The sequence below is a fragment of the Mustelus asterias genome, chromosome 18 (assembly GCF_964213995.1).
Source record: "Mustelus asterias chromosome 18, sMusAst1.hap1.1, whole genome shotgun sequence".
Classification (NCBI taxonomy): domain Eukaryota; kingdom Metazoa; phylum Chordata; class Chondrichthyes; order Carcharhiniformes; family Triakidae; genus Mustelus; species Mustelus asterias.
This window is the reverse complement of record NC_135818.1, coordinates 6842584-6869620: the sequence shown is the minus strand read 5'-3', so window position 1 is coordinate 6869620 and position 27037 is coordinate 6842584. Positions and strand designations below refer to the sequence as shown.

Genomic DNA, 27037 nt, shown 5'->3' with positions numbered 1-27037 from the left:
CACCAAGGTCCTGTACAGTTGCAGCATAACCCCACGGCTCTTAAACTCCAACCCCCTGTTAATAAAAGCAAACACACTATAGGCCTTCTTCACAGCTCTATCCACTTGAGTGGCAACCTTTAGAGATCTGTGGATATGAACCCCAAGGTCTCTCTGTTCCTCCACAGTCTTCAGATACTTGGGCCTGAAATACAATTGCATGCCTTTGACCGGAATCAAATCAAAGATTATTACTTGAACGGGTGTAAATTGAGAGAGGTGGATACTCAGTGAGACCTTGGTGTCCTCATGCATCCGTCCGCTGAAAGCAATTTGATTTTGATTTGATTTATTATTGTCACATATATTAACATACAGTGAAAAGTATTGTTTCTTGCACGCTATACAGACAAAACATACTATTCATAGAGAAGGAAACGAGAGAGTGCAGAATGTAGTGTTACAGTCATAGCTAGGGTGTAGAGAAAGATCAACTTAATGCAAGGTAAGTCCATTCAAAAGTCTGATGGCAGCAGGAAAGAAGCTGTTCTTGAGTCGTTTGGTCCGTGGTCTCAGACTTTTGTATCTTTTTCCCGAAGGAAGAAGGTGGAAGAGAGAATGTTTGGGGTGCGTGGGGTCCTTAATTATGCTGGCTGCTTTGCTGAGACAGCGGGAAGTGTAGACAGAGTCAGTGGATGGGAGGCTGGTTTGTGCGATGGATTGGGCTACATTCACGAGCTTTTGTAGATCCTTGTGGTCTTTGGCAGAACAGGAGCCATACCAAACTGTGATACAACCAGTAAGAATGCTTTCTATGGTGCATCTGTAAAGGTTCGCGAGAGTTGTAGCTGACATGCCAAATTTCCTTAGTCTTCTGAGAAAGTAGAAGCATTGGTGAGCTTTCGTAACTATAGTGTCGACATGGGGGGACCAGGACAGGTTGTTGGTGATCTGGACACCTAAAAACATGAACTCTCGACCCTTCATACTTCATCTCCATTGATGTAGACAGGGGCATGTTCTCCTTTACGCTTCCTGAAGTCGATGACAATCGCCTTCGTTTTGTTGACATTGAGGGAGAGATTATTGTCACCGCACCAGTTCACCAGATTCTCTATCTCATTCTTGTACTCTGTCTCATCATTGTTTGAGATCCGACCCACTACGTGGTGTCATCAGCAAACTTGAAAATCGAATTGGAGGGGAATTTGGCCGCACAGTCGTAGGTGTATGAGGAATATAGTAGGGGGCTGAGAACACAGCCTTATGGGGCACCGTTGTTGAGGATGATCGTGGAGGAGGTGTTGTTGCCTATCCTTACTGATTGTGGTCTGTGAGTTAGGAAGTTCAGGATCCAGTTGCAGAGGGAGGTGCCGAGCCCAGGCCACGGAGTTTGAAGATGAGTTTCGTGGGAATAGTAGTGTTGAAGACTGAGCTCTGGTCAACAAATAGGAGTCTGATATAAGTGTCCTTATTATCTAGGTGTTCCTGTATTGAGTGCAGGGCCAGGGAATTGGCATCTGCTGAGGACCTGTTGCAGCAGTAGGCTAACTGTAGTGGATCCAGGTAGTCCGGGAGGCTGGAATTGATTTGCCATTACTAACCTAAGCTAAGCAAGCGTGTAGGTACAGGAGGCAGTAAAGAAGGCAAATGGTGTGTTGGCCTTCATAGCGAGAGGATTTGAATAGGGATAGGGATGTTTTACTGTACTTGTATAAGGCATTGATGAGGCCACACCTGGAGTATTGTGTGCAATTGTGGTGTCCTTATTTGAAGAAGGATGTCCTTGCTATAGAGGGAATGCAGCGAAAGTTTAGCAGGCTGATTCCTAGAATGGCAGGGCTGTCATTTGAAGGGAGACTAAGTTGATTAGGATTATATTCACTGGAGTTTAGAAGCGTGAGAGGGGATCTCATAGAAACTTATAAAATTTTAACAGGGTTAGACAGGGTGGGTTCAGTAAGAATGTTCCCAATGGTGGGAGATTCCAGAACTAGGGGTCATAGTTTGAGGATTAGAGGTAAACCTTTTAGGACTGAGGTGAGGAGAAATTTCTTCACCCAGATTGGAGAATGTATGGAATTCACTACCACAGAATGTAGTTGAAGCCAAAATGTTGTGTGATTTCAAGAAGAAATTAGATATAGCTCTTGGGGCTAAAGGGATCAAGGGATATGGGGGATCAGGATATTGAATTTGATGATCAGCCATGATCAAAATGAATGGTGGAGCAGGCTCAAAGGGCCGAATGGCCTCCTCCTGCATGTATGTTACATGAAGTAGCATAATAAATGAAATTTGTATTTTATATCTGCAAATAGCATGTGCGCTGTGCAATAGTAAACAATAATGCACGTTTAAATATTCTGTTGATATGTTATTTTTAGGAATGGGGAGCCGAGCTTCATAAACCTTTTGATTGGTGGAGGTTGGCAGCTTCCAATGCATATATTATTTCGTTAGCAGGAAGAGATGTGGACGTTTTGAGTAAATTATGTTTTGAATGTGTTACTTCATGTAACATACATGCAGGAGGAGGCCATTCGGCCCTTCGAGCCTGCTCCACCATTCATTTTGATCATGGCTGATCATCAGATTCAATATCCTGATCCCTCCTTTCCCCCCCAATATCCCTTGATCCCTTTAGCCCCAAGAGCTATATCTAATTTCTTCTTGAAATCACACATTTTGGCATCAACTACTTTCTGTGGTAGTGAATTCCACACATTCACCACCCTCTGGGTGAAGAAATTTCTCCTCACCTCAGTCCTAATTGCAGTGTTAATGTAAGCCTACTTGTGACACTAATAAATAAACTGTAAAAAAATGATTTTTCTGCAGTGTCATAAGAAACCAATGACATTTTAATAATGTATTTTTGTTTCCTTCTGCTCAGAGTGAAATGTGCTTCAATGTGCGATTTCTTAACCACTGAGAGATTTATTAGTCTGTAGAACAAAGGCCAATTATAACTAAACACAGTTGCACACAGTTGTCTTGAATGTCAGAACTCCAAGAGTGAAACATGCACAGATAAAGACATTTCCATTCTCAACACTGAATATATGAAGGGAGCGAGAAAAGTCAGGCTTGCCCCTATCCACTGGACCGTATGCACCAACTGGGAGCAATGCTGACTGCTCAGAGAGACAAAAACACGGGGAGAAAACTGCAGCCAACTTCAAGAGAGGCTGAGAAATTCCTTCCAGACTCTGTAAGGCAACCAAACACTCTCCGAGAGACCTGCATTACTAGTGACACACCACTGGGCAACTTTATACTAACCCACACGCTCCATATGTTGTCTTATGCTCCTCACTCAGGAGCTTGTGAAATCCCTTCATAATGGAGTGTTATATATTCAAGCTTAACCTTATGCTTGCGGCTTGTTTGAGAGGCACAAATCATGATTCATTTTGAATATCTTATGCAAATCCATGACGGCAATCTTTTTATAACTGAAATAAATTCCGTCTCATCTGCCGATAGCCTCCATTTCTTTAGTTTACAAAGTTTATTGATTAGTGTCACAAGCAGGCTTACATTAACACTGCAATGAAGTTACTGTGAAAATCCCCTCCAGCGCCTGTTCGGGTACACTGAGGGAGAATTTAATATGGCCAATGCACCCTAACCAGCACGTCTTTCAGACTGTGGGAGGAAACCGGAGCGCCCGGAGGAAACCCACGCAGACACGGGGAGAACGTGCAGACTCCGCACAGACAGTGTTGGGCCGAAGGGCCTCTTTCTGTCCTGTAAATCACAACTCACAATATAAAATTTGTTTTTCAGCTCCCCGTATCTATGGTATTCCCACTGTATGCTGCCAGCCTTTTTGTTATGTTTGGTTCTGTTCAATAAGTTTGAAAGCTGTTTTCAGTTTGTCTATATATGAATGATGGACGCCCCATTTGTTATTCACAGAAATTGGAAAGGAATTCTACATTATCCATTTTGAGCACAAAATGTAATGGGTAAAACTAATAAATCTTGGACTCTTGAGTATTTGGAATACAGACTGTAATCTCATGCATAAACCACTTCATTTGGTTGTATCATGTGGGGCTGGTTAATTCAGTTGGCTGCATGGCTCCTGTGTGGTCCCGAATAACGCCAACAGAGCGGTTTGGTTCCAAAGAGGAAAACTTAGGACCTGCCTCCTCACCCTGCGCGTGGAAGGCAATAGCAAACCACTGTTGATAAAAACTGCTAGGAATAAAGGTTCAGGATGAAGCAAATAAGCCAGGGATCTGCTTTCAGACAGAGCACCGCATGATAAAGTTCATTTATTAGTGTCACAAGTAAGCTTACATTAACACTGCAATGAAGTTACTGTGAAAATCCTCTAGTTGCCACATCCTGGCGCCTGTTCGGGTACACTGAGGGAGAATTTAGCATGGCCGATGTACCTAACCAACACATCTTTCGGACCGTGGGAGGAAACCGGAACACCCGGAGGAAACCCACGCAGACACGGGGAGAACGTGCAGACTTCGCACAGGCAGTGACCCAAGCCGGGGAGAGATACAAAAGGGTCCAGGGGGGCAATTTTTTCACTCAGAGGTGGTGAGTGTCTGGAACGAGCTGCCAGAGGCACTAGTGGAGGCGGATATAATTTTGTCTTTTAAAAAGCATTCAGACAGTTACAAGGGTAAGATTGGTATAGAGGGATATGGGCCAAATGCGGGCAACTGGGACTAGCTTAGTGGTAAAAACTGGGCAGCGTGGACAAGTTGGGCCAAACAGTCTGTTTCCATGCTATAAAACTCTGACTCTCTGACCTCTAAGCCGGGAATCGAACCCGGGTCCCTGTCAATTTGAGACAGCTGTGCTAACCACTGTGCCACCGTGCCACCCCAACGTTACAGTGATAACATGGCTTTAGAGCTACTTTATATTACGTTCTTGAAAAACCTCACCAGCCTTTTTTTTTCCCACTTTCCACGTAACTTTACAATGTTGGAGGTATTTTGATTCCTGTTAAGCACCCATTTTGAGTAAAAGCCTTACTTGATGTACCCTAGAAGTAGGAGTAAATGAGCTGTCACTGCTACCGGTGAACTATTAGCTGAATAGGGTGAAATATGTAAAACGAAACGGAGCTGGGAGATTTTCAAAGTTTTAAATTGTTTGGAGTGTGAATTGCCACGCGAGGCACATGAAACTGAAAACGTAAAGAAAACAGGAAAGGGAATTATGAGGATTATTTAAAAGAAATTATATACTTGAAATATTAATTAAAATGTCGAGCATCATGTCACTCGCAAGAATGCCAACAGTTTATTAAAAGGACCCTGGTGGAGTGAGACTGGGAAATGAGGAGTTAAGACACATACTGCTAATCGTAGAATCCCTACAATACAAAAGGAGGCCATGCAGCCCATCGAGCCTCTTTTTTATTCATTCGTGGGACATGGGCGTTGCTGGCTGGCCAGCATTTATTGCCCATCCCTCGTTGCCGTTGAGAAGGCGATGGTGAGCAGTCTTCTTGAATGGCTGCAGTCCATGTCCTGCACTGACAGCAATCCACCCAGGCCCTATCCCCGTAACTCCATGTATTTACCCTGAACAGAAAATAGCCACCAGGTCTGTGTAAATAAATATCTCCCACTTTCTATGCCTTTTAGCTTTGACAAAGGCTCATCTGGACTCGAAACGTCAGCCCTTTTCTCTCCTGACAGATGCTGCCAGACCTGCTGAGATTTTCCAGCGTTTTCTCTTTTGGTTTCAGATTCCAGCATCCGCAGTAATTTGCTTTGATGCATAAATATTTGGTTGGGCTCAGAACTGGAGGCATTACCCAGGACGACACAAGGTAATATACAATAAGACACAGTGGTTCCTGTTAAGAAGGAATAGTCGTAGGAAATTCTCCATGAAAGACAGGTTATAAAATGAAGGTGTGGCATCAAAGGGTTTTACTTTATTGGCTTTATTTGCTGTCACTGGGCAATAGATGGTGGTCTGGCCTTTGTACATTTAGGTTTGTTGTTGGAAGTGGGAACTGGTAACATCATGTGGAGTTGCTGGCGTTGGACTGTGGTGGGCACAGTAAGTAGTCTCACAACACCAGGTTAAAGTCCAACGGGTTTATTTGGTAGCGTGAGCTTTCAGAGCGCTGCCCCTTCATCAGACGCTACGACAACGGATGAATGGACACCGCTCGACGATCACCAGGCAAGAGTGTTCCCTTCCTGTCAGGGAACACTTCAGCAGTCAAGGCCATTCAGCCTCTGATCTTCGGGTAAGCATTCTCCAAGGCAGCCTTCACGACACACGACAATGCAGAATCACTGAGCAGAGACTGATAGCCAAGTTCCGCACACATGAGGACGGCCTCAACTGGGATCTTGGCTTCATGTCACACTATCTGTAACCCCCACGACTCACCTGGGCTTGCAAAATCTCACTAATTATCCTGGCTGGAGACAATTCACATCCCTTTAACCTGTGCTTAACCCTCTCTCCACTCACATTGTCTGCACCTATAAAGACTTGATGACCTGTTAAGACTCACGTTCCAACCATTATCTTGTAATTGAGTTTGTGTCTATATATGCCCTGTTTGTGAACTGAACTCTTCACTCACCTGGTGAAGGGGCAACGCTCCGAAAGCTCGTGCTACCAGCTAAATCTGTTGGACTTTAACCTGGTGTTGTGAGACTTCTTACTGATAACATCACGTAGAGAAAACGAGGACATCTAGGATCTAAGCGAACAGGGCAGCTCCTTGATTACTCACATTGAAGGATTGTGAAATGCACAGTGCAAATTAAGGTGTGAAAAGGAAGTTTGAATTAGAATGGGGTGAATTTGATGTCAAATCAGTTACAGTACGAGAAATGACTGTGCACAGTTCCAGTCGCCGAACTATAGAAAAGATGTGATTGGACTAGAAAGAGTGCAGAGGAGATTCACCGCGAGGTTGCCTGGGGCTGGAACGCTTAAAGTAAAAGTTTTTTTTAGTTGATTTATTAGTCACAAGTAAGGCTTACATTAACACTGCAATGAAGTTACTGTGAAATTCCCGCAGTCGCCACACTCGGGCGCCTGTTCGGGTCAATGCACCCTAACCATCACATCTTTCAGACTATGGGAGGAAACCGGAGCACCCGGAGGAAACCCACGCAGACACGGGGAAAATGTGCAAACTCCACACAGACAGTGACCCAAGCCGGGAATTGATCAGGGGTGAATGATTTCATCAACCAGCACAAAGTTGTTACAAGCAAGTCATACTTGATCATTGTAAGAATTTTCCTCTAAATAACCGACTCACTGGTTGGACAAATGAAATGCATAAATGTAAACGGATTTGCAGAAGGCATTTAATGAAATGGCTCGCGAGCAACTTGTTGGAAAAAATCAGGCAGATAGAAAGTTGGTTGACGGACCAAATACAGTCAAACAGGAGGCTGGGCTCAGTGCGAGGTAGCTGCTGTCAGCGATTGCTGTTCTTGGTACATGTGAATGATTTGAACTTGGATTCCACAACTCTCACAGAATCATAGAATCTCTACAGTGCAGAAGGAGGCCATTTGGCCCATTGAGTCTACACCGACCACAATCCCACCCAGGTCCTATTCCCCACACACTTACCCTGCTAATCCCCTTGACACTAGGGTCAATTTAGCATGGCCAATCAACCTAACCCGCACATCTTTGGACTGTGGGGGGAAACCGGATCACTTGGAGGAAACCCACGCAGACACGGGGAGAACGTGCAGACTCCACACATACAGTGACCCGAGGCCGGAATTGAACTCGGGTCCCTGGCGCTGTGAGGCAGCAGTGCTAACCACTGAGCCATCGTGCCGCCCCATAGTGACTTAATAGGTGATCTCAAGCAGCTCGCTCGTGAAGAGGAATCGAAGACACCAATCGCAGACCTTAGGTAATTGGTTAAAGGGAACAATTCGAGATGGAAGCGATGGCTAGCAGGGTTACGGATGGTGATTGGAGATGCCCGAGGCTGGGGTTGTGGGCGCGGGGGTAAATTAGCAATAACAATGATGAGGGATGGTAGTGATCGGCAATAATGGCTCACGTGCTTCAAGTATGAGATTTGGATGAAGCAATTGGATAGTTAGTCTAATACAGAAGGAGGGTTTTATGGATGCCCACAAAACATTTGATGGAAAATGAGCCACCCACACCCACTGGATTGGAATACCCTGTGGGATGTCATTCAGAATTCAGAGCCAGAATTCTGGCACAAAAGAGGAAACTATATCACTAAGCGAAAGGCTCACTCCCTCTAGGATATTAATAGATTTAGACAGCACCACCCTTCAGGCAAAGTTTCTCATTCCATAAGAGCTTGGTCAATTATTCCCAAAACAGTCGTTTACTAAGTGATTATTTGAAAGCATTTCCTTATGCTCCTCACTGTGTGCTGGCAATAAGAAACCTGCCAAACCCAGTTAGATCAAGACTGGCCTCATGGGTATGTTTGTAGGCAGGTCTTCTAATTTAGATTCATAAAGCTTCGTCGTGAAGCAATGTTCGCACTTTACAGAAAGCCGCAGAGTCGACAGCGTAACAGCAACGGAATTCAACCACGTGGCCCCATCTTCTGTTCTACTCTTCTAAAAATGCAGCACTTGGTTTGTGGGTGGACCAGAAAACAGATGCACTGTGCAGCTTAACTAGCTTCTCAGTCTCAATGTGGCACAGTTCCCGTATTGTGGGCTCATGGAGATGTCTTGAGTCCCCGTAATTAAGGGAGGAAAAAAAGGCCAAGAATTGTAGCCTTTGTTTTGAGTATCCAGCACATATTCCGCTATGGTTTACAGATCCCTGGACCATTGCCTAGTCTTAATGAAGTGGAAGTGGACCAATGGAGTGGTGATAAAGCCAAATATATTAAGGATGGGGTGTAATAAGAACACTTCTAAATTTTGCAGCACATCAAAAAATCTCAAAGGTGCTCCGACAATTATTGTTGCAGTGCACCATTTGTGCAGATAAGTGTATTTTGCATTAGCAATGCTGCCCCCCCCCCCCCCCCCCACACCCCTGCCGCCCTCCACACATTAGTGAGATGAACAATCAGTAGATGTGTTTTATTTAGTGGTTCTATCAGCTGGCCAAGATAATGGGAAGGACTCCTTGTTTCTCAGGTGATGGGTGCACACAACAGAGGTGATGGGTGCATACAACAGGCAGGAACCTCAGTTTGATGAGCCATTTGCAGATAGTCGGTGGAACTTTCCATTTACTAAGTTCGGTGACAGGTGGTTTTGGAAGCGTCCAACCCTCTGATCAGAATAGCGGGGATCTCGCGCCCAATTCAGATTTGGAAGCTCATTAATTATTAACAGGCAAGTATTGGGCCAAAGCAACTGGCGTGTCGGGAACTGATTCAGCCACCTGATATAAGCTGGCCGGTTCTGGGTGCCATATTTAAACATCAGTCCAATATTTACATCTCACTCCCTCCAGCCCACTTGTCTTCATCAAAACTTTACATTGTCTGCAAACCAGAAGAACAAGAATTGCAGGCTTGAGAATAAGGCAGCGGCCCGCTTCACCCATCAAGCCCTCCAGATCTCAACCAGAGGGGTGCGGGCGCACGTGCATGTCCCAGGGATGACCGTAGCAAACATAACCAACCTCACGGTCGGAACTCTACCACCTCACCCGCCACGGAATCAGCACGGGCAAGGGTCCGACGAGGGAAATCACCGTTGACCTCTGGCGGGGAATTTCCGGTCTCGCCCGAGCGAGGCTGTAAAATCCCACCCCACATCCCTGACCTGGGAAGCTGTCGCAGGGCAGGTCAGCGGGGTGGGTAACTGCGCGATCCAGTGCAGGAAGAGGATGAATGATCTCATCCGCTCTGCCAGGGCAAGTCATGGTTCAATTTCCTCCTGTATCAGACTCTCACCATAGCAACATGCACTCAAATGATGACGATTCTATGATCTCTATGATTCTCTTCAAAGATCTCAATCAACCAGTAGCAGGGGACACATATCAACACACATTCTCTCACAGAGACTTTCACATCACCACCATCCCATCTATCATGTTGCATGAGCACCTAGCACAGTGCTGTCATAGAATCATAGAATCCTACAGTGCAGATGGAGGCCATTCGGTCCATCGGGTCTGCACCGACCACAATCCCACCCAGCCCCTATCCCCATAGCCCCATGCATTTACCCTAGCTAGTCCCCCTGTTACTAAGGGGCAATTTAGCATGGCCAATCAACCTAACCCGCACATCTTTGGACTGTGGGAGGAAACTGGAGCACCCGGAGGAAACCCACGCAGATACAGGGAGAACGTGCAACCTCCACAAGACAGTCGCCCAAACCAGGAATTGAACCCGGGTCCCTGGCGCTGTGAGGCAGTAGTGTTAACCACTGTGCTACCGTGCCGCCCAAATGTTGTCCTTGTGACAACATTGGCAAAGAGCAGAACCAACCCTACAGCCCCAGCAGTGTGGTGTTCATCGCAACAAGAGCAGCACAGCGCTACGGCGGGCAGGCTCTGTGAGTCGCACTCACCTCAAAATCAAGAGCAAACTGAGGTCCGAATTGTGCACTCCACACTTTTCAAATGGTTCTGAGGCCGACGTAATTTCCCGCCAGGGTGGCTGAAGTGGGGAAGGTGTGCGGAGACTCTGGCGAGCGGCTTTAATGAGCATTCATGAGATTTACATAAACGCAAATGGCGTTCACGTCACTATCCAACCGGTCAGTAACCCGACATCGGGAGAATCGCAAATTGTTTTTATGCTGGTGGCTTCCCAACTTTTTGCCTGCTGCTGGATTCTCTGCTCCTGCCTGTCGCAGGATAGAGGGGAAAATTCCGCCAGCGTCTCTGACAATGCAGCACTCAGATACTGGTGTGTTGGCCTGGACTCTGATTTAGTTAAGGAACTTCTAACAGCTCGACTTGGAGGTGAAATGGTAGCTATAGAACTGAGCTCACAAATATCAGAATCACAGGTCAGTCATTAAGATGTGAAAGTGCAAAAACATATATTTATACTTCCTCAATCTATGGATTAACAGTTATGCATAACACTGAAGCATCAACTTAATGCGATGACTTCAATCAGGCCATTGAGGTTGGCCTATTGGAGTTTTTAGCTCCCTGATTAAGGATCCAATTGATAGGCCAATCAGGGAGTCTTTGCCTTGTATTTAACCGGGAGTGTCAGTTCCTCTGGCACTTCCGAAGGTAGACTGCTGGCACTCTGTGTACTGCTGTGAGAGTTTGTAAATAAAGGGGTTTTGATGCAGAGACCTCCGAAGACTTATTACACTTAAGCTACAAGATGTCCATGTTGCCAACTGTGAAAACTAATTTAAAGCTATTTTAAGGTTTCACTTGATAAGTGACTTCACTCGTTGAACTCTGGATCCTTTTGAAAATGGTCTTGATAGAAACGATCTGTGCGTTCACTCTCTTGCCTGCCCTCTTAAAGAGTTTCATTTCATCTCAAACAAAGGCGTTTCCCTTTTGACTTTTGAACATTAGGGCTGAAGATTTGTTGTGGTGGACGAGACAGAAAATTCAACAGATCGTGTGAAAGCCCACGGACCTCGGATGGGAATTTCTGGGCTTCGTGAGCACATGGTCGGAGAATCCCACCCTTGGTGTCTTTTAATTGGGTAAAAATATGTTCAACTATTTGGTCTTAGTAAATGTTCTGTGCATCTGTAAAACACTAGCTTTCGGAGCGCTTGCTGCTCCTTCGTCAGGTGAGTGGGAGTTCTGTTCACAAACAGAGCATATAAAGACACAAACTCAACTTACAAAATAATGGTTGGAATACGAGTCTTTACAGATATCCATCACACAAACCAGCCTCCCATCCATTGACTCTGTCTACATTTCTCACTGCCTTGGAAAAGCAGCCAGCATAATTAAGGACCCCAGATGCCCAGACATTCTCTCTTCCACCTTCTTCCGTCGGGAAAATGATACAAAAGTCTGAGGTCACATACCAACTGACTCAAGAACAGCTTCTTCCCTGCTGCCATCAGACTTTTGAATGGACCTACCTCGCATTAAGTTGATCTTTCTCTACACCCTAGCTATAGCTGTAACACTACGGTATGCTTTGTCTGTATCGCGCGCTAGAAACAATACTTTTCAGTGTATACTAATACATGTGACAATAATAAATCAAATCAAATCAGATGTGCAAGTAATAAAAAAATTGTTATCTACCATTGTTTCCCCAACAATACATTTGAATCCGGATGATTGGAAGAAAGTCAAGCTATTTGTTTCACTGTTTGCAAAGTCAACATGCATTTTTGCAAATGGATCCTCTGAAAATGCTGATTGTCAGAAGGAAGAAACTAATTGCAAAGATATATTCTACAGGGTCATCCTTTACTTCGCAGTGAGGCAGCAAAGCATGTAGGTGTGGTGTGGGAAATTGTTCAACACATTTTGTTTTGTGCAGTTTCCTCCTGTAGATTACTCTTGGCTGCATTAACAAAAGGACATGGGTTCGGCTTTCAGTCGGAACTATAATTGGCAATGGGTTGTAAGACGGGTCTAAATTGCACGCCAGCAAAGCACATTTAAAGAAAATCTTGCCGTTAGGCTCCCTGCTGAAAAAGGTTTGAAAACATTCGCAATTAACGTGGAATTTGTTCTGCTTGACATGCTTTTTTTAAAAAACAGTTTTGTCTAAATGTGAATGCTGGAATCGCGAGGGAGATTGGAAACATTATCGTTAACAGCGAAGATTCTAAACTGTCTTAACGATCCAATCAATCTCAGTTTCAACCCTCAGACTTACAAACCCTTGATGCTATCAGGATTCAAAGATGTCGAAATCAGACTGCAATCTTAGGAACAGACACATTAACATCATCAAAAAAATATTTTAACATCTTTAACAAATTTAGTACGGGTTTACTACTGAATTCATTTTTAAAACTGCGCAACATGATTCCAGTTGCAACGCCTCAGTGAAAATTTACCAATATATCTTTCGTCTTGCTCCTTTTAAGTCGCCTGCTTATGTGCCCAAACTCAACCTAAATTATTTCACACACAATTAAACTTCCCATGCAAATGTGTGGATGCTGATCCAGTTGTCACTAATATTGATTCACAGCTATTGATTGTACTTAGCCAATCGGATACAAAATTGGCTTGACAATAGAAGATGGAGGGTGGTTGTAGAGGGTTGTTTTTCAAACTGAAGGCCTGTGACCCGCGGTGTGCCTCAGTGATTGGTGCTGGGTCCACTGTTACTTATCATTTATATTCATGATTTGGATGAGAATTTAGGAGGCATGGTTAGTAAGTTTGCAGATGACACCAAGATTGGTGGCATAGTGGGTAGTGAAGAAGGTTATTTAGGATTGCAACGGGATCTTGATCAGTCAGACCTGTGGGCTGATGAATGGCAGATAGAGTTTAATTTAGATAAATGCGAGGTGATGCATTTTGCTAGATTGAACCAGGGCAGGACTTACTCAGTTAATGGTAGGGTGTTGGGGAGAGTTACAGAACAAAGAAATCGAGAGGTACGCATTCATAGCTCCTTGAAAGTGGAGTCACAGGTGGACAAGATGGTGAAGAAGGCATTTGGCCTTCTTAGACAGTTACATGGGTAAGATGGGTATAGAAGGATATGGGCCAAACACAGGAAATTTGGACTAGCTTAGTGGTAAAAACTGGGTGGCATGGACAAGTTGGGCCGAAGGGCCTGTTTCCATGCTGTAAACCTCTATGACTCTATAACAATGAATTTAAATTATATTTACCCACAGTTTAATACCTAAGCAAATACCTATGTTTCAGCCATTTAGAAAGGCTTTGGTGTATTTTGTACTGCTCCTGTAAAACCATGCATGAGAAGTTAGAAACCAAATGAACCTACTGGGACCATGGTGTGCTATATATCACCCAGAAATGCAGCAAAATATAACCCTGCGTGACACTACAGTAAGAATAGGTTGTTCTCTTTTCTCAGACTGGCTATTTCTTTCAGTCACAGACAAAACTGTTGTGACTGCTGTAACCGCAAATTGAAAGTGCATAAATCAGAGTCCAAGCCCAGGAGAAGATCAAGAAACAAGATGATGATTGCACCTTTGCTTTTTTTGGCAGCATTCAGGTTAAATGTGTCCGTCAAGTCAGTTTGAGTTTGTAGAACAGGATCGAGTTTCATTATGATTGAATCACAGACCGCATGAAACAAAGGGTTTAGGGACGGTATTCTCCGGTCTAAAAGCTGGAAATTGCTGCCCGACCGTCGACGGCGTTTCACTTTCTCCGCAACCCGCCCCCTAAAATTCCAGTGGTGGGTGGGATGGGAGAATTCCGGCCTAGATCTGTACTGCCAGGTGGGAAGAATATGCATAGTGTCTGTCCCAGAGCACAACAGGCAGTCTAAGGGGCAATCTATTTCATTCTCATGATTAACACACAAGTACAATGAGGCTTTCTTATTAAAGCAACCACGCAGGTGACTTGCAATGTTGTTTGTACGACTCATTTGAAATTCCGCAATTTGATTTTAGTAGCCAGTGTCTACAATTAATTCATAAACTTTGAATCAAGGAATTCCTACAGTGCAGAAGGGGGGCCTTGAAAGAATTGGATTTTACATGGCATGATTTTATTTTACTTTCATCTGAAAACACTGCATTTGATAAAACCAATAGCAATAAATCCACTATGGAGGGAGTGCTTCCCAGAGAAAGCTCCAGTCTACGTCAGATTTCACCACACTTTATGTAGGAGCTGTCACATCTTGATGCAGCACAGCTATAAGCACATACATGTAGAATCATAGAATCCTACACAGCAGGAGGAGGCCATTCGGCCCATTGAGTCTGCACTGACCACAATCCCACCCAGGCCCTAGCCCCATACATTTACCCTAGCTAGTCCCCCTGACACTAAGGGGCAATGTAGCATGGCCAATCCGCCTAACCCGCACATCCTTGGACTGCGGGAGGAAACCGGAGCACCCGGAGGAAACCCACGCAGACACGGGGAGAATGTACAAACTCCACTCAGTGACCCAAGCCGGGAATCAAACCTGGGTTTCTGGGGCTGTGAGGCAGCAGTGCTAACCACTGTGCCACCATGCTGCCCTCTGGAGAAAGAGACGAGAATATAAAATGATAAGCTTGTTCCGCTCAGGTTGGAGTTCAGGTTACAGTAAGAGAATTATGCAGTGGAGGTATTTCTAATGGATCATTGCCTATAGGAAGCATGTGGCTCCAAGGAAAGAGAGACAGCCTGAATTCTTCCATGGCTGGAGATCAGAGAGTTATCTCTGTGCAGTTTCAGGCTATGCAGTTTCTGCTTTGTAGCCACACATAGGTAAGTGACAGTGTCATTTCAGACTTATTCCATCCAAAATCCTGAAGGGAGCTTTAAGAGACCCCTTTGAGGGAAATCATTCAGACCATCTGAGTGACAGCATGGAGTATATCTCGCATGGCTGCAGGGATCGGGGGGAGGACTGGAAGCGTCTATTTGTGCTGTACCAGCCATCATGAGTGTGGGCCTTATGGGCCTGCTGATCTTTTCCTGTTTGTCATTTTTGTACATTCTGATGTCACTCTGATGAGCGAAAATTCCTCAGTGGCTTTATTGCCTCTCCTGGGCACTTGATAAACTGTGAATAACATCTCTCTCCCTGGCAACAGTCTGAGATTAAACCGGTTTATTCACAACCTTGGTGCCACATTTGATCCCAAGATGAGCTTCTGACCACATTTTTGTGACAACACTAAGACCGCTGATTTTTATCTCCGTAACATCACCAGACTTCACCCGGATCCCAGCTGATCGGCTGCTGAAATCCTCACCCATGTTGTTGCTACCTATAAATTTGACTATTTTAATGCACCCCTGGGTTCTGCCCTTTGTAAATGTGAAACCAAAACCCTGTCTTTCATCTGATCGTCCCTGCGCTCTCTGACTTTTATTGGCCCCCAATCAAGCGAAAATCTTCATTTTAAAATTTTCATCCTTGCATTCTGATCTCTTCAGGGCCTCGCACCTACCTACTCTCCGGCAGCTCCACAATCCTCCAAGAAATCCGCACCCCTCTAATTTTGGCCTCTTGTGTATCCCTGATTTTAATCATTCCATCATTGGCTGATGTATCTTCAGCTGTCTTTGATTTGATTTATTATTATCACATGTATTAGCATACAGTGAAAAGTATTGTTTCTTGCACGTTATACAGACAAAGCATACCGTTCATAGAGAAGGAAAGGAGAGAGTGCAGTATATAGTGTTACAGTCATGGCAAGGGTGTAGAGAAAGATCAATTTAATGCGAGGTAGGTCCATTCAAAAGTCTGTTGGCAGCAGGGAAGAAACTGTTCCTAAGTCGGTTGGTACGTGATCTCAGATTTTTGTGTCGTTTTTCCGACAGAAGAAGGTGGAAGAGAGAATGGGATCCGTGGGGTCCTTAATTATGCTGGTTGCTTTACTGAGGCAGTGGAAAGTTTAGACAGAATCAATGGATAGGAGGCTGGTTTGTGTGATGGGTTGGGCTACATTCGTGACCCTTTGTAGTTTCTTGTGGTCTTGGGCAGAGCAGGATCCATACCAAGCTGTGGTACAACCAGAAAGAATGCTTTCTATGGTGCATCTGTAAAAGTTTGGGGTGCAGCTACGACATGTCAAATTTCATTAGTCTTTTGAGAAAGACCCAAAGTTCTGGAATTCTCTTCCTATACCTCTCTGCTCTTTCCCTTGCTCATTCCTGTAAGACTCTCCTGAAAACCTACCTCTTTGACCCAATGTTTGGGTCATCTGACTTAATATCCCTTCAATGGCATGGTATCATTTTATTTTGTAATTCTCTTGTGAAGCGCCTTGGAATTTTTCTATTATGTTGACAACACTATATAAATATAGTTAAACTAAAGGCAAAATACTGCGGATGTTGGAATCGGAAACAAAAACAGAAAATGCTGGAAAATCTCAGCAGGTCTGGCAGCATCTGTGGAGAGAGAATAAAGCCAACGTTTCGAGTCCGGGTGACCCTTCTCTGCTGAGATTTTCCAGCATTTTAGGTATATAAATATAGGTTGTTGTTAGTAAGATGCGGAAGGAATCCATAGAATCCCTACTGTGCAGAAGAAAGCCATTCAGCCCATCAAGCCTGCACTGACTCTCCGAAAGAGCATCTTACCCAGGCTTGCAGTGGTGCTAACCACTGTGCCACCATGCTGCCTTAAGTAGCACTCATTTTCATATTCTCAGTACACTTAAGGTTTCCTAACAGAGGCTGGAGTTTTGCGTTTATGTATGAGCATGCATGGCAGACCTCTGTCCTGGCCGGTAGAGACAGATCTGTAGCCAAAGAGTATCATAGAATCCCTACAGTGCAGAATGAGGCCAGTTGGCCCATCGAGCCTGCACTGACAACAATCCCACCTAGGCCCTTTCCATTTAACCACACGCATTTACTCTGCTAATCCCCCTGACACTAAGGGGCAATTTGGCATGGCCAATCAACCCAACCTGTACATCTTTGGAGTGTGGGAGGAAACTGGAGCATCCGGAGACACTGGAGAGAACGTGCAGACTCCACACAGACAGTGACCCGGGTCCCTGGTGCCGTGAGGCAGCAGTGCTAACCACTGTGCCACCGTAGAAACAAGACACTGCTAATCAATGCTGCAGCTCCCATCTGCCAGTGACAACAAGTGTATAATGGCGGATTTCTTGTCTTGGATGCAGATGTATACTAATTATGACAATGTTCTTTTCCTCTTTATTTCAAAATCCTTTGTAAATAATGGAACTCGACTTGAGGGAAGATTAATCTATCTAAAACCTGCTGAAAACAGCAAGATGCGTTAAAGTTACACTTCTGACTTGTTTTAGGAGTATATTCTATCCGTGTTCCTTTCTTCTCAAAATAATCGATTCCCTAATAATCAGATATGTCTATTGACTAAAGAGGCAATATTGTCCATTCATTTCCTAGCGGTGCAAAAGTTAGTGCGCTTTGTACAACATTACTTTCTTTTAACAAAACAAAACTGTATTTGAATCTTCACGTGCACTGGATGTGCACAGGCAGGACTCTCGGTGTTTGTTTACATGCCAGGTTTTAACCTGGGGGTCATACTGATTTCCCTATTTTCCAAGTAAAATTGAGTAAGACTGAGTCGCCACAGGTTGAAGACGAGGTTACAAGAATGTTACTGCAAGTCAGTACAAGCCCCGAATCAGATTTACTTAAATATTTACCTTGTACATTGTATTATTTGTCATTTGTGGTTCATTCTTTCAATTTCTAGGTGTTGTGTAATCAAAAATGTTTCATTGAACCTGTTCTTAAGAATTCAGGAGAAGCTAAGAATTGGCATTAGTTTAGAATACATTTTACTTTATAATTCAAAGCAAATTCTTTGTCTTCATAACTAGAATCATAGAATCCTTACAGTGCAGAAGGAGGACCATTGGCCCATTGAGTCTGCACCGAGTCTCTGATGGAAACACTATCCCTGTAACCCCACATATTTACCCGGCTAATCCCCCTAACTTACACATTTTGGAACCCTAAGGGGCAATTTAGCATGGCCAATCCACCTAACCTACACATCTGTGGGAGAAAAGCGGAGCACCCGGAGGAAACCCATGCAGACATGGGGAGAACGTGCAGACTCCACACACACAGTCACCCAAGGTTGGAATTGAATCTGGGTCCCTGGTGCTGTGAGGCAGCAGTGCTAACCACTGTGCCACCATGCCACCCTAGTTCAAATCATTTTTGTACATTTAAAAAAGGTTTTACTTTTGGAATGTTTTATTTCCTAATATTTATATTTTAATTTCATATATTAAAATTGCTTATTATTAAGATATTATATCTTGGCTAAAAAGATTAATGGTATAGTACAGCATATATCAGAAATAACTGTAGATTCTAGTTTATTAGAACTTGGAATGCACTTAGCAAATCCTTGATAGAATAATAGCCTATCTGGTACATCTTAAGTGCAATTTAATTATAAATTAATATTTTCCAGTGTTGCATGGACCAGCAGTAAACAAAGTTCTGATTGAATATTAGTGTTTTATTAACTCCACTGCATTTTGAGAAGCCAGCAGAGTGTCCAGAAATTCAGTATTAAATGAAGCAGTAGTGGTTCCAGTTAATGGCACAATATTGCCTGAGGTGCTTCACACTGCGTAACAGAAGCATCAAGTTAATAATTCAAAATGAAACTCAAGTGTGAAACTTATTACAGACTGGACTCTAAATGTCTCCTTAATTACATCATTAATTAGTTCCATTTGTTTGAATGACTGTTTGTTTTCAGGACTCTGTAAGCAGCTGTGTAGAGATTGAGCCAGGTGAAGAGGTCCTTGTACAACTGCGTGCCGAACGGGAGCATCACTTGCGAATGGAAGAGATAGAACAACGCCTGAAATGCCTGGAGATAGCCTTCAGTGAGTCTTCAGTGAGTAAAGATCTCCATAGAAAACCTTCTGGTAGCTGAAAATGTTTCAGGGAATGGTAGAGGTGGAGAGGATGAGTTGAAGATGAAAACCTTTTTCTTTTATTTCTTATTTGATCAAATTATTGACTTTCCTTTTTGTTTTCAATTACTTGTTGCTTTATCACTGCTTCACCACCTTGGTATCTGCAGATAAATCAAATTAGAACACATTTTGCAATGGGTTAGTTGCCACATTTTGTGGCCTATCAACGATTCTTTTCATCTTCTGAAGGTTCCATCTCTCCGAAAGCCTAATTTTACCGCCATGCCCCCCCCCCCCCCCTCCCCCCGGAATCGAGGAGGGCATGACTCGCAGAACGGAACTCTCTGTTGGCCTTGGGCGGGAATTTACGAGCCTCGCCCGAGCGAGGTCGTAAAATACTGGCCCCAATCTCCGAAAAGGTCATGTAATCCGAATGAAGCCTGCTTTCACTCGCTTAGGGTACTTTTGTTGTATGCATCATACTGTCTTTACTAACTTTCCAGTAAGCCTGTGGCTGGGGACGGATCCATTGTAGCCAATGAAGGAAATTAAGCCTCTTTAAGATGAAGCTCTGTTCAGAAGAACAACCTTTAGTCTCCCATGAGTTTTTAACGCTGAGGTTTTAAATGGAATGAATGAGAACTTCAATGCCATGTTTGACTGCTATCTTTTCTCCATTCCCTTTTAGTAAAATTATACCTAATTTAATGTGCATGGCTACGCAAACTGACCACAAAATACTGTACCTGTATGCATTATTTTATGAAAATGTTCAAATGGCTTAATGGGGTGGTGATAGGTAGAAATGTTGGTAGTTTACAGTAAACTAGGAAAGGGTAGTATCTCTCTGAAAACCTTAGAACCTGGTAAGTTACATGTTACAAAATATAATCGTAAAATATCTCCATAAAACTGACACCAGGCACAAAAGTGTTATTGCTTAAAAATTAATAGAAATGATCTCAAAACAATACGTTGTTTTTGTTCATAATCCTAAAGCTACTGTTGAATTGTAATGAAGAACTTGAATTTCTGCTTTAAGGAGATATAAATCCTTATTGATGATGTAGTGTTTTGAAAAGTGCAATGTACATTTTGATCACTTGAAGCTACCAAATGCATTTGTACCAGCAGATGGAGTCTGCTAGAGTCTGCAGAAGCAGTTTTAATAAAAGGAAGCCATTAGGCTCATTTTAATTCTGCATGTCTCTGGCTGCTTTCCGTCCCAAGAAATTCATAGATGATTGCATGGGGAAGTTATGGTGTACTGGTAATTTAATTATGATGTGGAGATGCCGGCGTTGGACTGGGGTGGGCACAGTAAGAAGTCTCACAAGACCAGGTTAAAGTCCAACAAGTTTATTTGGTAGCACAAGCTTTCGGAGCACTGCCCCTTCATCAGGTGAGTGATGTTCAACCTGATGAAGGAACAGTGCTCCGAAAGCTCGTGATACCAAATAAACCTGTTGGACTTTAACCTGGTCTTGTGAGACTTCTTACAGAAATTTAATTGCACCAGTAATCCAAAGGCCAAGGTTAGTGCTCTAGGTGCATGAGTTCAAATCCCACCAGGGCAGCAGGTGGAGTTTGAATTCCGTTAATAAATCTGGAATATAAAGCAAGGGGGTGATTCCCCAATTAAATTTTAAGTGTAGAATTCGTGTAAAAACTGGAGTAAGTCACGCTGGTTTTTTCAGCAGGAGTTTCAAGAAGAATCTCCCGTACTCTGCACTGCAGAATGCACGAACGTAAATCAGTCTGAAAATCAAGGGACTGGCCCTATTCCCACTGGAGAGACTGGCAGCATAGTGCTGAGCGGGCCATTGCGCATGGGCTGATTTGTCAGCACCAAGCTCACATATGTGCAGCGCCCTGCACTGTCGTCCTCCCGATGGCCACCAGCCCTGCGAACCCCCAAAACCGGCCCTCCAAACCCCCCCTCGGCTGGAACCCCGGACATTTCTGGGCCAGCCTCGACCCCCCCCCCCCCCCGCCTCGCCACCCTCAGCCCGCCTCAATGTTCCACCCTCCCCCCGCAGCCCCGATCTCCCCCACCAATCTCCCCCCCCCCCCCCCCCTCCACTGGCAGCCCTGACCTTCCCCAAAGCAGACTGCCCCCTCCCTCCCCAACCCCCCCTCCCTGAAGTCCAGCCCCAATTGCTGGCCTCCCTCCCTCTGTCACTCAGCCCAAATACTGAGTGGCAGCAGGACCCTCCACCCCCACCTATCGTCCCCCCATTAGGCCTTGCCCCCATTAGGCCTTGCTCCCATTAGGCCCCGCCCTCTTGGCACTGCCCTATGCCAGGTGGGCAGTGCCAAGGTGCCTCCTGGGCATTGGCAATTTGCCACTTGGGCAGTGCCAGGGGGCCCAGGCTGGCATAGCCTTGCTTGACCCCAGTTCGAACGTGAATTGTGACAAACCTTTGAAGGCAGCCGGAATGGAAGAAGTTATCTTGGGGCAGTCAGAGGGAGGGTGCTGTAGCCGTTTCACAAGCTTAAAGTGTCGCACCTTTCATACATTGTTCAGTTCTTGACACAGGCTGTGTATCAATCCAAATGGATTGCATGGTCAAAGTCCTGTACCTCTGCTGTACACTAGCTTGTCATTGCACGAATCCGCAGTATTTTGTCTTGGGGTGTAATTTAATTTTGTTCCCCTGCTATTTTTGCCCAAGATGTTTTATCTTCAGTGGTTTGGGACAGCTGTTTATTTCAGTGTGGTAAAACATCCCATAATGTTTCCATGTGTCACTATGCCAACCTCCAAAAAACAGAGCGAGGTATCGAATTCAAACACATTTCCAGACTCACTCAAAAGCCACTTTCCTTCGTTACTTCTTCAAATCCATAGAAATTCAATTTTCATCATGGATTTATAAGATGTAATTCAAAGTGGAATCATAGAATCCCTGCAGTGCAGAAGAAGGCCATTTGGCCCATCATGTCTGTACCGACCACAATCCCACCCAAGCCCTATTCCCGTAACCCCACACATTTACCCTGCCAATCCCCCGACACTCGGGGCAATTTAGCACGGCCAATCCACCTAACCCGCACATCTTTGGACTGTGGGAGGAAACCGGAGCACCCGGAGGAAACCCACGCAGACACGGAGAGAATGTGCAAACTCCGCACAGACGGTAACCCAAGCCGGGAATCGAATCCGGGTCCCTGGCGCTGTGAGGCTGCAGTGCTAACCAGTGTGCCAAGTAAGGCAATATTTCAGTCAAAGCACAATTAAACATTTAGTAATTAATGAAAGAAAAAGATTGCAGATGCTGAAGTTTATAATTAAAAACAGAAATGCTGGAAAAACTCAGCCAGCCTGGCAGCATCTGTGCAGTGAGAAACCAAGTGAACATTTCGAGTCCAGTGTGACTCTTTGCGGAAGGATGATATTGGACTTGAAACGTTAGCTCCCTTCCTATCTCCATCGAAGAATTGGTGTCTGATGGTGAATTATACTGATCCTACTGTGAAGGATTTGATTTGATTTGATTTATTATTGTCACATGTATTGGGATACAGTGCGCGCTATACAGACAAAGCATACGGTTCATAGAGTACATCGGGGAGAAGGAAAGGAGAGAGTGCAGAATGTAGTGTTACAGTCATAGCTAGGGTGTCCAGAAAGATCAGCTTAATAAATGAAGATATCATAAGCCCCGGCAAAGCAAATAATATTTAACGAGTGGTTTGTTAAATTAATTGAGTGTTGTTTTGTTATGTGTGAATGTTTTACCACAACTTCTGGCAGAACCTTTGTCTTGGTAGCGCCTTTGTTGGCTGGGATCTTGCTTGGCTGAGGTACCACATGGTGGACCCAGCAGTTAGACTCTATCCCTCACCCTTCAGCTCAATTGTTGGCCTGTGAGTTGCTGGAAGCGCGTGCAGATAATGGCAACGGGGCATCTGAGAGCTTGCTGTTTGAGGGAATCAAGAGTGTGGGCAGGATTTTCCATACCCGCTGTGCTGTGATTGGAAGAGGCAGCCTGCCATTGGCCAGTGGCGGGATCTTCCAGTCCTGCTGCTGTCAACGGGACTTATCGTTGTTCATACCCTCCGCTGCTGGGGAACCCATAGCAGGGGGTGGGGGGGGGGGGGGGGGGGGGGGTGTCGCCACTGACGGGATCAAATCCCGCCAGCAGGAATAACTGGAAAATCATGCCCTATAACCTCTTTAACCAATGAAATTTAAAAATTGAGAAAGGAACAAAGGAAGGAGCAGAATGGATTGGAAAGTTAAGTCAAGTACAGAAAGGGAAACAGAAGAGAAGAAAGGATGGATTCAGAAAGTAGGAAAAATAGACAGAAAGGTAAAGTTAAAAAGCAAAAAGTTTAAATCTAAATTTTTCTAAATCAAAGAATCCCTCCAGTGCAGAAGGAGGCCATTTGGCCCATCGAGTCTGCACCAACAACAATCCCACCCAGGCCCTACCTATCCCCATAACCCCACGTATTTATCCCACTAATCCCCCTGACAGTAAGGGGCAATTTAGCATGGCCAATCCACCTAACCCGCACATCTTCGGATTTCTAAGAAGAATTGACTACATGCAGAAAAGGAGACAAACTGAGTTGTTTCCTTCTTGGTCACAGAGGTTGATTGGCATTGTTAATAGAATCATCGTGTCCCAACAGGGCTGAGAAGGAGGCCATTTGGCCCATCCAGTCTGCACCGACCACAATCCCACCCAGTCTGCACCGACCACAATCCCACCCAGTCTGCACCGACCACAATCCCACCCAGGCCCTATCCCCGTAATCCCACTTATTTACCTTAGCTAGGCCCCCTGACACTAAAGGACAATTCAGCATGGCCAATCCACTTAACCCACACACCTTTCAGGCTGTGGGAGGAAACCGGAGCACCTGGAGGAAACACACGCAGATACGGGGAGAACATGCAAACTCCACACAGATAGTGACTGGAGTTTGGAATTGAACCTGGGTCCCTGGCGCTGTAAAGCAGCAGTGCTAACCATTGTGCCACCATGCCGTCAATAATTAACACTTGTGCAATTGGATATAAGCCCTAAATTACTGCATCGGGTTTAATTTTAATATGCAAATCCAGCAAGTTTTTAAAAGTAACAGGGAGGTCGAGAGAAAGGCTTTTCCACTACAGCACTACGAGTGCAACAGTGCAAATCATCCAGCACAGATCTCTGGGTGATTTGCACATTAATAATCCTGACTGCTGGTAAAATCATTATTATTTTATCAACAAATTTGGGACAGAATATTTATACAAACGTAGATTTTGAAATCTATTTATTTGTGTAACTCCGATTATTTCTGTATATTTCCCCTTCTATTTATGTTCCCATTAACTCTGACGAGGCCCGATTACGATTTTGGTGGATAACTTTCCCTAACTCTTTTGGATCCGGGTACGGTTAAATCAGGTACAAATTCAATTCTGTTAGATTGGGACCATTCCTCTGAGCAGGTACTTCAACTAATACATCGCAGCCCTTTTTATGAGGGCAGCAGTATTATGATCACGAACATTGTGCGCTTGTAAAGACTTTTATGTCACAGGTATAAATATCTGAAACGCATTCGCTTTGATCTCGCAAAATGCTTTGATGTATTAGCTCCCAGACACAAAGACTGCCCTGGATCTCTGCACATCATGTCCATTTCCTGCTGACAGCGCGTTCTAACTGTTGATTAACAAGGCAGAGACATTAATTGGGCCATCAGTAGATGCAAATTGAAGTGACCTTAAACAGAGTCCATTGGGATCATTTTTCATAGCACCTTGTTTAAGTCCGATTTGGATCAGTTCACATCTTTTATTTGAACTAGGTTGTCTGCTCGCAGTGGAACGCGATGCCAATGAGTACAGATATAACAGTGTAGCCTATTGGCAGTCAATTCCCCACCAAAAGATTCCTTTTGTAGTGCCAGATGTCTGGCTGGAGCTATCATTACAAGGATCAGAGGTCCCTTTTGGGGTTTTTTTAAGGTGGTGGATTCATCAGGAATTGCTGACTCTGCAGACTCCAGAAAACCTCTGAATGGTTGACAGTTGGGGACATTATGCGAATGTGAGACTTACAAAGAAAAATCTGGAGCAAGATTCTCGGGCCTCCCAGCCGTGTGTTTCCCCCTGGCGGGAGGATGTGTGTTGTTTGCTGAAAGTTAAAGTTTATTTTATTAGTCACAAGTAGGCTTACATTAACACTGCAATGACGTCACTGTGAAAATCCTCTGGTCGTCACACTCCGGCGCCTGTTTGGGTACACTGAGGGAGAATTTAGCATGGCACCAGCATGTCTTTCGGACTGTGGGAGGAAACCGGAGCACACAGAGGAAACCCATGCAGAGACGGGGAGAACGTGCAGACTCCGCACAGACAGTGTCTGTGACCCAAGTCGGGAATCAAACCCGGATCCCTGGCGTTGTGAGGCAGCAGCGCTAACCATGCTAGCAGCGGGATTCTCTGATCCCGCTTCTGTCAATGGGAATTCCCATCGACGTCACCCCATGCCGGCGGGATACCTACGGGCGGTGGTGTGCTGCCGGCTGGATCAGAGAATCCCACCGGTGTGAATGACTGGAGAATTCTGGCCCCTGGTGTTTTAGTTGCCAGCTCCTTGATCACTGGAGCCCTTTGGTTCAATCCCATCCATCATCTCTGATGGTACAAAGGTTTGGAGATGGAAGAACAGTGACATGTTTCCAGTATTCTGGCCAAAGCCATGGGTTGAGATTTTCACAGAAAACACCAGGGACGCGATCATACTGGCTGTTCACGCCACACTCCCGCTGCAGGAGGTCGGAGAATTTGGCGCCCAGCCCAATCTCCGTTTACTGCAGTGAGATTGAAAAATCCTGCCGGCGTGAACAGGCCCAGATGTGATTTACAGGGAATTGTTAAATACAAATTCAGCTCAGCAGTGACTGAGGACAACAAGCTGAGTTCATTCCTAATTTTATTCACGTTATCACATTACCTCGGCCAACATGTCTAGCAAGGAAATGACATGAATGTGAACTCGCCTGTTCTAAGCCGGTGGGGGGCGGGGACTGTAATGCAATCTCTGACCCACATTCTGAAATCTACAAGCACTTGTCAATCTGTAGAGCTACTGGACACATCAATTCAATTCTTTTTTTTATTCATTTGGGGGATATGGGTGTCGCTGGCTGGGCCAGCATTTATTGCCCATCCCTAGTTGCCTGAGAGCAGTTGAGTCAACTACATTGCTGTGGCTCTGGAGTCACATGTAGGCCAGACCGGGTCAGGACGGCAGATTTCCTTCCCTAAAGGGCATTAGTGAACCAGATGGGTTTTTCCAACAATCGATAATGGTCACCAGTAGATTCTTAATTCCAGATATTTTTTGTATTTTATTGAATTCAAATTCCACCGTCTGCCGTGGCGGGATTCGAACCTGGGTCCCCAGAACATTAGCTGAGTTTCTGGATTAATAATCTAGTGATAATACCACTAGACCATTGCCTCCCCCTGTCTGGGCTTGTATCTAGTTAATGATACTTGGATCTTGTGGTATTAAATGGACAGCCCCCTATCATAGTGGAAGGATAATATGCAGTGCATTAGATTGTGTACACTCCTAACTTTTCAGATA

General features: G+C 44.7%; 1 protein-coding gene across 4 annotated transcripts in view; it reads left to right on the top strand.

Annotated features, from left to right (window-relative positions):
- Nucleotides 1-27037, top strand: part of fsip1 (fibrous sheath interacting protein 1) — a 322079-nt gene that overhangs the window by 174228 nt on the left and 120814 nt on the right. For all 4 annotated transcript variants that reach the window (XM_078233323.1, XM_078233324.1, XM_078233325.1 and 1 more), the window contains one exon: nt 19271-19411. In XM_078233323.1, coding sequence (XP_078089449.1) covers nt 19271-19411 — 141 coding nt within the window. The remainder of the gene's footprint in view (nt 1-19270; nt 19412-27037) is intronic.